Source organism: Anticarsia gemmatalis, chromosome 4 (genome assembly GCF_050436995.1).
Source record: "Anticarsia gemmatalis isolate Benzon Research Colony breed Stoneville strain chromosome 4, ilAntGemm2 primary, whole genome shotgun sequence".
Taxonomy (NCBI): Eukaryota; Metazoa; Arthropoda; class Insecta; order Lepidoptera; family Erebidae; genus Anticarsia; species Anticarsia gemmatalis.
Genome location: NC_134748.1, coordinates 645,053 through 660,243, shown reverse-complemented (window position 1 = coordinate 660,243; position 15,191 = coordinate 645,053). Strand labels below are relative to the sequence as shown.

At 35.3% G+C, this 15,191-nt stretch overlaps 1 protein-coding gene across 1 annotated transcript in view; it reads right to left on the bottom strand.

Moving 5' to 3' along the window:
* sprt (PDZ domain-containing protein sprite) overlaps positions 1-15,191 on the bottom strand; it is a 76,810-nt gene that overhangs the window by 25,074 nt on the left and 36,545 nt on the right. Inside the window, exons 2-3 of the mRNA XM_076136844.1 lie at positions 12,365-12,462; positions 9,155-9,245 (exon numbers count right to left, since the gene is read on the bottom strand). Coding sequence (XP_075992959.1) covers positions 9,155-9,245; positions 12,365-12,435 — 162 coding nt within the window. The 5' untranslated portion in view covers positions 12,436-12,462. The remainder of the gene's footprint in view (positions 1-9,154; positions 9,246-12,364; positions 12,463-15,191) is intronic.

The window sequence follows — 15,191 nt, the reverse complement described above, 5'->3', positions numbered from 1 at the left end:
GCAGCAGGCATATGCTAATCTACCATCATCATCTTTGGCCTGTGTCCATCTGTTGCAGATTATTCAGGTGGCGTCAGAAACAGCAATATAAGTCACGAACGATCAGCTTCGTTCGTAGCTAGTCTATTTACTAGTTACATTTACCAGTAAATAATATTGGCAATTTCAGAAACTTTGCGATATATTAGTGCGTACATATGTAAATATCCTTACACGTTTAAATTATTTTGCAATGAATAATGAGCTCTCTCATAAAATCGCTAATCGCTTACAGTAGGACCAGCAGTTAATTTATATCGTTGAAACCGCGCGCACGCCATAGCTTTCTATTTCACATCACCGTCAGATTTCACGTGATAACACGCGTTCTGCCTACCCCTATTGTTTAAAACTGTCTGAGGATGTCAGGCAAACTGACTTCAAGGAAAGACTAGCATTTTACTGTCAAGTCATGTTAGTATCTTTTTTTCAAACTAGATCGAAGCGACAACTACACTAGGTGCAAAAAAATCGAACATAGCAACGTTTTATGTAGCCACATTTTACTTATGTGCGTTTTTATTGCACCCAATGGAATAGTAGAAAATGTTTTGTTCTGTCATTTTGGTATTGACTTATTTGTAAGGTGTAATATTAAATGGATCGAATAATAGACTATGTTTCATAATTAATTCAATATTGTTTCCTTTTCTGTCATACCCACGGCCTTTTCTACCTTCAACATTTCTGGTGTAAAACAAGCTTTATCGAACATTCTCGGTTTTCATTACCATATTAAACTTTATGACTCTTTACGTATATTACTTTAGAGATTAAACTTTAAGATATTCAAATTGCATCGTTATCGGTATTGCAGTTAAGACATAAAAGCCTAGCAGACATACTAAAATTATTACATAATGATGGCTAATATTCGCGGCTTTATTCGTAGACCTATGTTTTTTCAGAAACCGTAATTTATGTTTCTCTTGGGGCATAATCTATCGTCCTGTCAAATTTTATCTAAATTGGTTCAGCCATTTTGACGTGAAAGAAGGATAAACAAACAAACACTTTTCCATTTCTAATATTCGTATGATTATAAGTAGTGAGGTACTACAAAATAGTTTGTATACCTTAGTATATTTAATTTGTGTATTTGAATTCATGTATTCTACAAATTACGTAATTTAGTGAAAGGGCTTCGTGTTGGTCGTTATTGGTGTAAATTATTGAACATTTTGTATATTATGAGTTCGCTTTCTAAATTAGGCTGTGGACAGACTGAAGGTGCTTAAATACACTTCTACTTAAAAATTAATCAATGAAATCATGCTAGAGCAACTAAAGTTACACCAACAAAGGTAGAGATAGAAGAAGTGTAGCATTATTTAACATTAGTAATTTTTTTCTAATATGTTCTAAGTTCAATTTTACATAGGTACAACATAATAACTTAGTGTTAAGTAAATTAACATAAATAGCCGTCCGAAAACTTAGTAAAGTAACATTGCAGGCAAGAGTTATTTAGATTTAATTAAGAATTCTGAGTAATTTTAAAATGGAGAAGCTCAAAAGTCTGGCGGCCACTGTTGTTATATATTTTGATTTTTTTTACATCTTTTCCAGCAGTAATCCTTGCATATGGTACAGAGCCTTCTCTCTGCTAAGTTGTTGTACTATAATATGTAGTATGCCTTAATGTAAACTATGACAGTCGCTCCAATGAGTTTCGAGGTTACAATGCACTCTCTCTTAATTACCTCGTATTCATTTACTTTAGGAAGATATCGCACTAATTATAGACATAACAACACTGTACCATCCGCGTACACTCACCTACTTCTCTTATAATCATTATTAATTGTTTGTTTTTATTTAAACTTTTCTCGATTTTTAATTAGAAAATCTCCATTCTTCATTTGATTATAGACTGATTCAGAACCGGTTGTAACTAGGCAGTGGAAAACATACGTGGATATATTGTTTACTGACACAGATGTAAAAAACGTATGACCTAGTCCACGGCGCACCTACTAGCGAAGTTGACAAACAATCAATGAACAATTTTTCCACTTAAATCTTTGATAATGTAATGAATGAATCTATGATACTACATAATATCGTGTGTGTTTCGTGCATTGAACTTATTAAAGGTTTTTGTAAATATTGCTTCTGAGTATGTTTAAAATATAACGAATATAGTATATGAAAATTGTTAAAATAGTAGGTCGACGATATATGCTATGAGTTATAGAGAGCAACTTGTATTTAATAACTTCACGGCACAAATACAATTAGTTACTTAGTTCATATGTACACCTAATCATCGAAGTCTGAGGTGGCAACACAAACCTAGTAATCAGCTTTTACATGTCTGTAAATTACGCCATAATCAGTACGTCTGTTTTGGAGATTAGTTTGGAATAAATGAATGCATGCATTTTATTTGGTAAGTAAATATAATTTCTTTCACTAGTAAAATACTGCGTATTTAACGCAAACCTATTACCTAGTATCACGCCTGTTATGCGCAAAAGTGTAACAGAGGTGTATGTACATCAACGTATCGCAATACACAATGTTAGCCCCAAGTAATAGTGGATGAGCATATTCCCATATACTGGGTACGTTACTAAACTCTGGGTTATTATTGAAAAATGTTTTAATGTAAATTAGAAAAGATCAATTATTACATTGACTGACTCAGGAATCGAGACCGAGATCTCATGATCGGCAGTCGGATACACGACCGAGACACAGTGACAGTATTTAACGCAATGATTTCTAAACCCATTAACTTAAAAGAAATCTCATTAGGAAATGATAAAAAGTGTTTTATGGTCCGCGTGTGGCCACCAGTGGGCGCTAGTGGGCAGGCATGCGGAAGTGGCTGCGATTCTGTGCGCGTTTCACAGAATATCACACAAATAACCATATACGTTAGAAAAGCTGACCAATTAAAATTGTTTACAAGAAACATTAGTAAATTAAAAAAGCAAACTACTCGAAATTTTTATTTCTTTGCCTATATCTTGGAAATTATAGACCAAAAATGTTAACTAAGAAAATGGTTTTAGATACTTAAATGTAGCGTGTATTGTGTGTATGTAATGTGTATTTTAACAGTACCCTGATAAGCAAACTAAGTGCTGCTACCGACAAATGCTTGACAATCTTCCTAGACTCCCAGAATTTGGAACGTCAAGATAAGTTAATTGTAATCACTATCATGTCATTGGCCCTGTCGTAATAAAAAGATAATTTATTGTTTTATACCCAAATTCAAGGTTTTAGAAGTCTACATGAGAGGCTTTTGGACACACAAATAGACCAAATAAGTGTGTGTTATGCCATTTTTCTTGAAGTATATAATTTAAAACGCGTTTGGTCGCAAGCTACTTCGCGTCAATCACTTTCAACATACAACATATAATTACAATTACATACAAAACACGTGTAATTAACGGACAGTGATAACTTGTAGTTAACGCGCTACTTGACGATAGAAAGTACATATAATTAGTACTATTACGTATTCCTGTAAGAGCTAGTAACACTTGTGTGAAGGTGAAAATATCTTTGAAAGTGATGAGAGTTGTTTTACATCATGCCTGTAATACTCAAAGGTGTAGGCATAGGTGTACAAGTACTAACTTTTTAAATTTCATGTAATGGAGGACGAGCTATTTACCGGGGACGTAGCCTTAACTGGAGGCTTATACTTGACTCTTAAAATTTCGAGATCAATTGTCGCATTTATTACTTAGATTTAGACTACAGAGGCAGTCATAGTCCTTCTGCGAAGAAATTAGCATCCAAATTACGGAGAAAAAAAATAGCCGGACCCACACTAGTCGTCTATGCAACGGATATTCCATTATCATTGCACATGATAATGTGTAAACCACATACCGAATTAAATATGTAACAGTGTAATTAATACCTTGCACCTTATACTTTGTCAAACTCTACACCAATTCTATCTATTGCTATGTTCAAAAGTAAAAATCTCTATCTCATACAAATAATCCCTGTTCAGTCTATTCTATTATGGAATGCACTCCCCTTCGAAATCAGGGCGTCCACTAACCGTCTGGCATTCAAGGCCAAAGTTCGGGATCTCTTGCTGAACAAAGTCGCAGAATCATCACTTTTATCATAGTTTATTGGTATATATTTATGGTATTTATATAGGTTTCTATTATTTTACATGTTTTATAATTTACTAGCTGACCCGCGCAACTTCGCTTGCGTCACATAAGAGAATCATAATTTTCCCCGTTTTCGTAACATTTTTCACTGGTACTCTGCTCCTATTGGTCGTAGCGTGATGATATATAGCCTATAGCCTTCCTCGATAAATGGGCTATCTAACACTGAAAGAATTTTTCAAATCGGACCAGTAGTTCCTGAGATTAGCGCGTTCAAACAAACAAACAAACAAACAAACAAACAAACAAACAAACAAACAAACAAACAAACAAACAAACTCTTCAGCTTTATTATATTAGTATAGATAATACCTAATAATAATATGTATTATAACGTATTTATTTATGTACCTAGTATTATATTTTGTATGTATGTAGCTATGTGTATTTATCAATATTTATGTATTTTTGTATACTTCTTTCCATTTTAATCTTTCTTAACTATTTGTTTATTTTGCTCAACTCACTCCTTCACTTCTATTATACACCTACTTCTTCTTATCTCTGCATCACCCGTAGGTTGACTGGTAGAGAATGCCATTGGCATTAAGTCCGCCATTATACAACTTTTGTATATGAAGTTAATAAATAAATAAATAACTCTACCTTCAATGCTAGACTCAAACACGGGACCTCAACCAGTAACATATCAGTGTAGTGCTGTATAATGTATGATCTTGACACGATTAACAACACATAACGCAGACGTGGGCGCTGACTGAGCACTTTACATGCTCTTCACTAGGGCTGTCAACTATACTAGCTAATGACTGTAGTTACGAATTACTGGCGCACGACACGGCTCTGCGCTCCATGGCGTTTACTAAGGACAAGTTTAGACGAGAAATGCTTAGTCTTGGTACCTTTAGACAAAGATTCTTATAAGTAAATGATATTGTTCGTAAGATCTCCAATTGGAGATCTTTTGCTTAACAGTGGAACAGGAAGTTGAGAGACACAGTTATGAGTTTGAAACTGTATGTGGTTTACATATTTGTGTAATGCACATATAGTTGTTTTATCTGTACTACATATAATTTAAAGATATGTTTTTGATATGTGATTCTCGATTTCTGCAAATTAATTTCATATGGTAACCTCGCCTGCGCGGTAGCGATAAATGATTCAAGTTGTTGTTATCCGTTCCTACGAGAGTAAGTTGAAATCAAATTATTATTCAAACCTACTTTCGTAACTAAGTTACGGACGTGCCATCATCCAAACAAATATGTTTTAAAAGTAAAGACTTAAGGAGATATTAGTGCAAAGATAATAAAAATCATCTCATGTTCCTTGTAGCTGCATAAACTAAAGCTAAAATGGACGTCTAGTATACCAAGTGCTAGACAGACCCATAATTACCTCGTATCTGTAGCAAGTGGCAGCCCTATCCCGCAATGAGTCACACCCGCGATTACACGGTGTAAACAAGCTATTAGCACCGCTAACTGCTATCTGCTATAGCTGTTATAGCCGTTATAGCTAAGTATAGCTTTAATTACTACTCTTTGGTATAACGTATCGGTTTCGTCAATCTTGGTACTCGTACCAGTTTGTTAGGATAGTGGGGTATTAGCTTTTCTACCAATTCCAAGTTATATGGCTAAAAATGATTGCAATTTTATTGCCAGTTTTTGTGAAATACAGTTAGAGTAAACGATACATAAAGGAAATGTTTTCTTAAATGTCAATTAATTTCAAATTGTCTACAAGATTATAAAAAATCATCTCTATAATTCAACTAATAGTGTTCTCTTATAGTCTGGGATAGATTGCACAAACTTGGCTTGTTATTTGTTATCTATAGCGTTCCAATACTGAGCAAAGGCATTCATTTTATCTTTCTTTCCACGTGGTGATCACTAGTAAAAACATATCGTCATTTAAGTCACCGCGCAAGTCATTTTTAGCAACTTTTCAGGAGTGACAAATTTCAATTTCGTCTTCCGATTCTCTAGACATTGACATCAAAATGTCAAAACTGCAAAAAATACTAACGTGGTGATAGAACTTAAACGACGATATTGTCTGTCAAGTACCGCTAAAAACATTAAGAATGAACTATGGTGACATCTTCACATCTGCATAGGTTTCGTAGGAAGGCATAATATTAACACAAACTTTATTATTACCCAGTCGTGGCAAGTCAACGAGATAGAACCGTTTAGTTGTCAGAGTGGTGTCGGCAATTACGTATTGTTGTGGCACAGGAAGTGAACTCATTGTGCCTTATTGAAAGAATATTCCAGCAAAAACTCTGTTATGCAATAACTTCATCACAACGCTGCAACGGGGACTTTAATTATAACATACTTTTGTGAGCTGTGTGTAAAGATTTCTTGGCTTTAAGTACATTATTAGTTTCTTAGTCCAACTGGCAATGAATGCGGCTGGACTGCGCGACGAAAAATACTATTGGGTTTGCATAATTCTATTGGGATATTCTCCATAGTAGACTTAATCAGTGTGATAACACACTCGGTATAAGGCAATAGTCTCGCTTCCTTTTACATCTAATCTAAGTATAAATAAGTAAAAAGTAGGTGTTTTCTTATACATTTACAACATCGGGTATAACAGGATGAGAAATTATAAAAAAAATACCCAGTTTGTTGATCTCTTTAGACTTATCTTTATGATATACATATGTATGTATATGTGTATACAATTAACTGACCAACATATCGTAGTATGTCATAAGTCTCTCGGCAATACACAGTAACAGATAGTATTGCTCCACAGCGATAAACTCGCGAGGGATTATAAACAAAAGGTGTAACGTAACATGAATATATTAGACGCTTAAGCTGTTATGAAACTGAACGTGAATAGCGTTCTATATCTCCACACTGGCAGCACTTGATGGAAATACTAGATAGTAGCTTATTACGAGACCTATGTATTTAGTCTCATGTATGTATCATGTATTAGAGAGTCGATTTATTATCAAAGCCTGTTGACTAAATCTAGGCTAGAGGCAGGCAAATATAAGAACTTAGTAATGCTCTTACCATCTTGACCAAGACATCGGACAACATGCATATCTTTTATTCTTCGAACACGTCAACAATATCAACCTGTATATCTGCAACCCTTTCCCCCTTAAACGATCTGTGGGTTAAGCAACCTTTGGCGCGGTCATTCCATAGATGGGTGACCGCATAGTGGTATTTGAGCTGGACGTCTCCGTGCTTCAGAGGGCACGTAAAAAGGTCGGTCCCGGCTGTTGTCTATAAAGATAATAGTCGTAAAGCCATGTCAAAGGCCTCTTGGGCGGCTTGAACAACTTTGATACTAGGTTGAGCACTAACCATACGACAAACAAACAACCAAAACCATGGCACTTTATAACATGTTGTATGTACAAACCCTAGATAAAACAGGCTTCTAATCCCTTACGGGACTGGTTTAGGGAATTAAAGTTTGTATACAATGGGAACAGCGGGTATCAGCTATTAACATATTTATATCGGCCACTATATTTTTAAGTTCAGTCGGTAAACAAACTAAGAACTCGGTTTTCATTAGTTGCAATGCCTTCCGCATACACCAGTGCTGTAAACCGTCTGTCTCAACCGGTCATTGATCTTCATTAACCCCCTGCACTCAAACACTCTCTCATTAAGTTAATCAAGTAAAAGTACTGTGATCTCAGTCCTAGCTTAGAGTGCAGCCGTTTATTATGTAGAGCTACGTCGGTACTCGATATCGTATCGATACTGAATATTTGTAGTATTTTGTAAAGTTGTTAGTCAAGTTAAACAAACATTTTTAGAGCAAATTTATGACCCAAACAAAAACATTTTTTTTCAACTAACAAAAAATTTTTTATCAAACGACTAGCTGACCCGCGCAACTTCGCTTGCGTCACATAAGAGAGAATGGGTCAAAATTTTCCCCGATTTTGTAACATTTTTCGTTGCTACTCCGCTCCTAATGACTGTAGCGTAATGTTATATAGCCTATAACCTTCCTCGATAACTGGGCTATCTAACACTGAAAGAATTTTTAAAATCGGACCAGTAGTTTCTGAGATTAGCGCGTTCAAACAAACAAACAAACAAACAAACAAACAAACAAACAAACAAACTCTTCAGCTTTATTATATTAGTATAGATATCAATGTATGAAAACTAATAGACCGAAAACAACAAGTTGTCACGTGAAACCATGAAAAGCTGATTAATCATCCACCAAATTTTGAGTAAACCTAGCTTTAATTACTAGGACAGCAATGACATACCACTAGTTGATTGGAACAAGAGCTACTTTTAGCCAAGTAAATTTAAATATCAAATGGTCGGTATCAAGGCGAAACAATCGTACAGGATACAGGAAATATAAGGAAGTATAGAAAACGTCAAACATATCGCGACATTTTATATCGATATACAAAGTATCGACATGTATCGAGTCATGCCTGCGCCTCTCAGCATGCTGCGCCTACGCACCCGGGAACAATAGCTGTAATGTTCGTTAGGATAACGGCACAGCGAAGCACTAGGCATTAAGTATACCCTCCACGTTCAAATTATAGGACAGCCTGACTTTACTGAGATGCTGAGGTTTATGAGAGAAAATACTGCCATGTAAGCTTCCTCACTGTATGAGAATGTATTCGCAATCAGCATTGGGTAAAATGTTGCTGTGTGTTTCTGCGGCTAACGATTTACGATTTGAACAACGCCACTAACATTTTCTTTGTGATTTGATGGAATTCCTAACAAGATTTTAGATTGGGTAAAATATTAATCATTTATTAGTACAAAATTGGTTGCATCACATCAAGCATCAATGAAAGGCTCCGTTTTATATAACGTCAAAAGATTATAGACAAAACATGATTTTGATAACCTCACCCCACGTTTCGGGGGAATTTTTGCGTCAATTCAAATAGTTTTACTGAGCAGTTCGACTGTTGAACTAATCTAGGTGCTATTGTATATAAAGTTGGTACTCACCAGCGAGGCAGAACGCTGTTGCTTGTTGAGGTCATGCTGACTGCGGGAGCGGTCCTCCCCCACGTCAGAGAACTGCCCGGACTTGCGGCTACTGTGAACAAAACAGTTTGATAAGAATACATACATGATATACAAGTCAAAAACATTTATTTGAGTGCAGTTATGTATCTATACAAAGTGATTTTGAGTATTTGAGCGCAGTTATGCATCTAGAAACTGCTCTGAATAATTAAACGATTTTCTTTATGCTGTGGTTCTTTAAGGTGGTAAAATTCTCAAAACTTCATAGTAAATATTGTGTTAGAATGTATGTACATTGCGCTGGTTTTTCAGTGTTTACACATAATCTTTGTTACCTGCTTTTGCTTTAAACAGTGTTTAAGTACATTTAAAACTTTTGTTTTAAGTGACCCTGATATAGCCATAAAGCATTATAATTTGCGGTATCCACAAAGACAAAACCGCGGATGCAGCTTATTATTACGATAATTCCGGTTACATTACCTTGAAGTAATAACTTTGTTACATACATGAAGGATTTATGACGAACAGAACAAAGACAATACGTGGACGTAAAAGAGTTAATATCTTTGTTTGTTTCTGAATTATACACTATATTGCAGTAATTATGCATAATGTTAATTTTTGAACACCCAGATAAATTTTCAAATAAGTTTGTTCATGAAATTAATAAAACAACTGACATATTTTCTTTGTTTTCATCGATCAATTACTGTGTTTAATGTGTGTGATTTTCGATAAATATATGTAATTCAGTTTGTCATGAAAACATGCAAACAGTCAAGAACATTAACTTGAACGTCAACACTTTTTCAAATAAAAATAGAAAGCAACAACTTTACTAACCATAGTATAGGTAACTTCGACTTGATAAGCAGTCGCATTCTTAACACTACACTTAAACTGCACTTTAGAGTTTCTATCACCAACGCACTGAACAACAAACTAAACCAACTAACTACAAATAGCCTCTATTACGGTTTGTACCAGTTCACGAACAAACGGTTAAAAACTAACAAATCAATTACATTTAGTAATACATAATCGATCGTTTCTATAATTCATATACTTCCATATATGTACGTATTTACTTGAATATGTTTCTGTCTATCTGTTGCACTTTTGCGGCTAATTGATTATGGTAGACGAATGATGTGAAGAAGGCCTTGGCTTAAGTTTTTTAAAAATTGGTCCAATAAAATAACAATGATTAGGCAATTTTAAAATGGGAATTTCGTTAATCACTTTAGAAAGGTGCAGAAACACACGCAGGCCAACCTGCACAAGTAGGTAGGCCTCTTCGGTAGACCAGCGCGCATGCCCGCCATAAGGTAAGTAATTATTTTCACAACTAAGTGAAGTTTATAAGCTACTAATAAAAAAATGGGATTAAAATATATTGGACGATGTAAAATGTGGACGAAGCCGTAGGTTTAAACTATCATTGCTATATTAATATGTTAATTGCATGCGATTTGATACGGAAGCATGTGTCATATGAACTGTGTTACTGCAGCATTTGCGCTCATTATACTGTTTCATTAATATCGGAAATACATAATAGTATTCATTTACGTTATTAAATGGAACTGATCCATCAAGTTTCGTAACTAACTTAGGGTTCTATCCACACGGAAAATTTAAATCAACGAAATAAAAATCTTTATATTTTCCCATTACTGCTACCTTGATGGGTAGAGGATCGCTTTAGGAACGAGAGTGGTTAAAGGTCTTCAACCATTCCTTTCCTCCTTTAACAATTTTTAAAGTATGTAAGTATTTTATGTATCTTAAAAAATGCTATTATGTTAACGCTTAGTTCAGTTAATGTAAGTATAGATTGTAGATGATATTGATTAGAGTATGATGGGTGTAACATAGTCATATTATATTCGAAAGTCTCCAAATAAATGTAGTTAAAAATATCTTAAAAACGACAAACCTATGAAACAGTATTGAAACAAACAATTAAAAATTAAATTAAACAGATCATAACATTGTATAATAAAAAATTGATAAAATAATGTAATATTCTCAGCTTTATGTCGCAATCAAGTCATTAAGACAACAGATATAATGCTTCAAATAACATTCAGACTAAAAATATCATAATGACTGTCACTCGTGTGAAAACTAGATTTATTCAACTTTATTCCCACAAGGCACAGAACACGCAGTTTCTATGCATCATAACATTTTTTATTACATCATAAAAAAATAAAAAGTTAATCCTTCATTGTTAAAAAGTAATTTTCGTTTAGCGAGTTGATTCTCATCTTGTACGCGGATTGTGTTCGCGAGACAATTGTGACGATACGATAAATATTATGAGATTATATTGTAATCGCGGGATTAACTCATGGCTGACTGTTTACAATTTAATATTAAGATTAAATATGCATCATACTTTAAAAAATGGTCTTTAGAAGGTTATTATGCAGATTTTTAAAAGCACAATACAACAATACACAATGTTATACCACTAAGAACATGTTTACGTAAATTTAAAATGAATACAACTATACAATTTATACAAAGAGTAGTAATGAAGGCTAAAATACAAAATATTTTTAGTTTTCTTTTAATGATACTTTTTTTAAAAGCATATAAAATTATACTACTCTATAACTTTTAGTCACGGAACTGTAGTGTAGTCTGGTCGCAACAATATCTTCAACCTCGAGTTCTATAGCGAGTATATTAAATATTGGCATGTTCACGAGGCCTCGTCCTTGCGTGGGCCTAGCCATTCCGAGCTGGTCATTGAATACCTTATAACCGAACGTAAAGGACGACCACCTAACGCGATTCTTCGATTTTATTGCAGTAATAAGGATAATAAAAATCTGTGCCGGTGGTCTATAGTCGAATATGAATATGAAAGCATTTTAGGCTCAAATTATTGAAACTTATTTTATCTGTCTTTGTCTAACCATCTGTTGATTTTTCTTATCACTGATACAAAACCTATTAGTTTGGCATACTACGTTTGCAGCGAGCAGTGTAGCCTTTGCCAAGACGTCATACTGAAAATAGCGCGATTACCAGGGGCACTGGCTTTTATTAGTTTTTCATACCTCAATAACTACTCGTTTTTTAAAAGTGGTACTGTGTCCCATGTCTACGTGTGTAAAATGTAATATAAAAAGTGAAAATAACATGCTATGTAGTATTTTAAATGTGAGTTACCTGCAGGCGAGCTTGCGATGTGCGCGCCGTGTGCCGCTGATCATGGACAGTGTGCTCATCACCGCGGACATGGCGCCGGCGTGATGAGCTCATCAGACCTGCAACAACAACACAAAAATTCTATTTATCTAGTTATTTAAACTTCCTATACCAATAATGAATAAAAGCGGACTTAATTTCAAAGGCATTTTCTGCCAGTCTCCCTTGGAAAGATAATGAGGAGAGATTAAATTTAATGCAGTAGGTGTTTAAAATACATTTTATTAAACCCATTACTGTCCCGCTGCTGGGCAAAGGTCTCCTTCCAATCGAAGGAAGGGTTACGCCTTGAGTCCACCACGCTGGCCAAGTGCGTGTTGGGACATTTGTACAAATTTTTAATTAGTAGTATCGCTGTCTGCCAAATTGGCGTCAGTAATTCAACACGAAACTCTCGACTATTACCTAACTGCTTCTATATTCAGAGTCAATAAACTATACCATGTTTTCTTGGCTCTAAGCCAAACCAGGGAAAAGTTATCGATTACAATAAAACATTATAATCATATTGCAATAAAATGTTGAATAAGTTATGTTTATGAAGATTCCAATGGAAAAAGTATTCATAATGTGCACGAACTCTTTAGAAAAAACGACGATATCCACTTACATATTCACGCAAATAAAATAAAATAGGATCAATACATAAATCTGTATCAATTTCCATCGGTAATGGAGGTTGTTTAACTGCGAACTGTTCACAGTGTTCGCTAGCCGGGTATCGAACCGGTATATGTCTATAAACAAATGCAAATGGCGGTCATGTGGGACGCGGCCGCAAATCATGGTGACAAATTGTCAAGTGTTGTAGTGCCTTAACGAGTGGACGTAAAAACGTATAGAGAGTTTGAGTGCAAGCGAGAGCGGGAAGCGGAACGGACGGGTACAATTTATGGCGAAGTAAATAATGTATTCCATTACTATTTTTTAAGCCTTAGCTTTCGTTTTACCGACCCTTTTCTCCAAGATGGCGGCTGAGGGACAAGTTCGGCCACAAGATCTTTATCTTCCACTGACCCTACTTACTCACTAAAACAGATTTTTTTGCTTACAGAAATGCTCTAGCTTTTTTGGAGTCTGTAAATTATTTTTATACTCTCCAAAGGTTTAATTCTGTTCAATAACGACCGTAATTCGAGATTAGGGAACTAGAAACTTAAAGAAGAAATGAACTTTATTTCCCTTCTGTTCGCTTACACTTACACCACAAGCATAGAGTAATGTTCTCTTGAATGTGAAAGATGTGGCAGGTATAGTCACATTGTTGCTATATTTATTCGGCGTCGTGTGGTCTCACATGTCCACATAAATACTTTACAGCGTGCTAAAGAACGAGGATTGCAGTTCGAGGACCGGAATATGCACCTATAAAATACCGATAGAGGGATAAATATTATAGCAAAGCTTGTTCCAAAGCTTGGAAATATAGAACAAAGATGATTGACTTTTGGATCAGTCAAGAGTGTAGGCTTAATATTGGGTTATTGCAACTGCAAATGAAAGCTGCTTTCCTAAACTTTAATACCAAAGGTATTAATAGCACTGTTATCATTTACTTTAGCTTTAAAAACGATTGCTTGACTATAAACATAACTTATCTAATATTAGGATTCAGTCGAGCCGCACGTGCCGTGTCAGCAAAGTCTCAGTGATGAAAATCATCAGACAGTGTTACTTGCAATTCCCGACTTATTTGATAATCGTGACTCAATTTTCTGTTACTGCAAAGCACGAGAACCTCCAAGCAGTCATGTATTGGCAATCGTAATCTACCCTAAGCTTCCTTCTTACCAGATCTTTTTATTTATTCATTAATAGTACTTTTATTATTAGTGGTCTAATTTTTGGCCTTTGACTTGGTTTAACAATCAAGTTAACGTAAACGGTAAACCGAGACCCACTTTTTACGTGCCCTCTGAAGCACAGAGACGCTCAAATGCCTGTTTGCAGCCACCCATCTATATAATATCCGAACTAAGATTGCTTAACTCACGGGTAGTTTACCGACCGGTAAGCGCAACTAGCTATAAGTGCCTCACGTTTAAACTCACTTAAACCTATCAGCAAATAAATGCAATTGCAACGAGCTACATCTATCTATAGTGTGTACGTCCATCAAGGTTCCCCGCTTGCGCCCGAGGCTTCAAGCGACTTTTTTTGCTAACTCACACATTATACGTGTAATAAAGCTGTTTATTCGTTATTACACATTTGTTACACGCATGACTGTTTTTGTGCTGATATGATATTGCGGCCGTCGGTGTAACTTATGTCAAGATAATACATTGTGAAGGCTGTATCTGAAACACGTCAGAACTTCAACTTGTAAAAAGAAATAGAATAAATTGATGTGATAATATTCTTGTTTATTTTATTATCGAAGGTATTGCGTTACAATAGAAGGCTGATTACAATTCTGTCAGTGTCTACAGTTTTTGTAAACTATCCGAAACATCTTGGTAAATGTTTAAAATCCTCCTATCATTTAAGATACATTCTATAATTCCTGGATATTTTTGTCCTTTAGATAGAGTAAGGTACCTAGTAATCTATATACCCAGTTATAGCCATTTGCGCTCACCGATCGCTGAACGATCTATGCGGTAAGCAAACCTTGACGACCACATAGTGATATTTGAACTGAGCGTCTCCGTGCATCGGAGGAGACGTAAAAAGTCGGTCCTGGTGATGGTCCATTAAGATACCAGTCGTTAAGCCACGTCTCAGTCCTACGGGCGGCTTGAACGACTCTGACGCTAGGTTGACCACTAACCATACGAGAGGATAG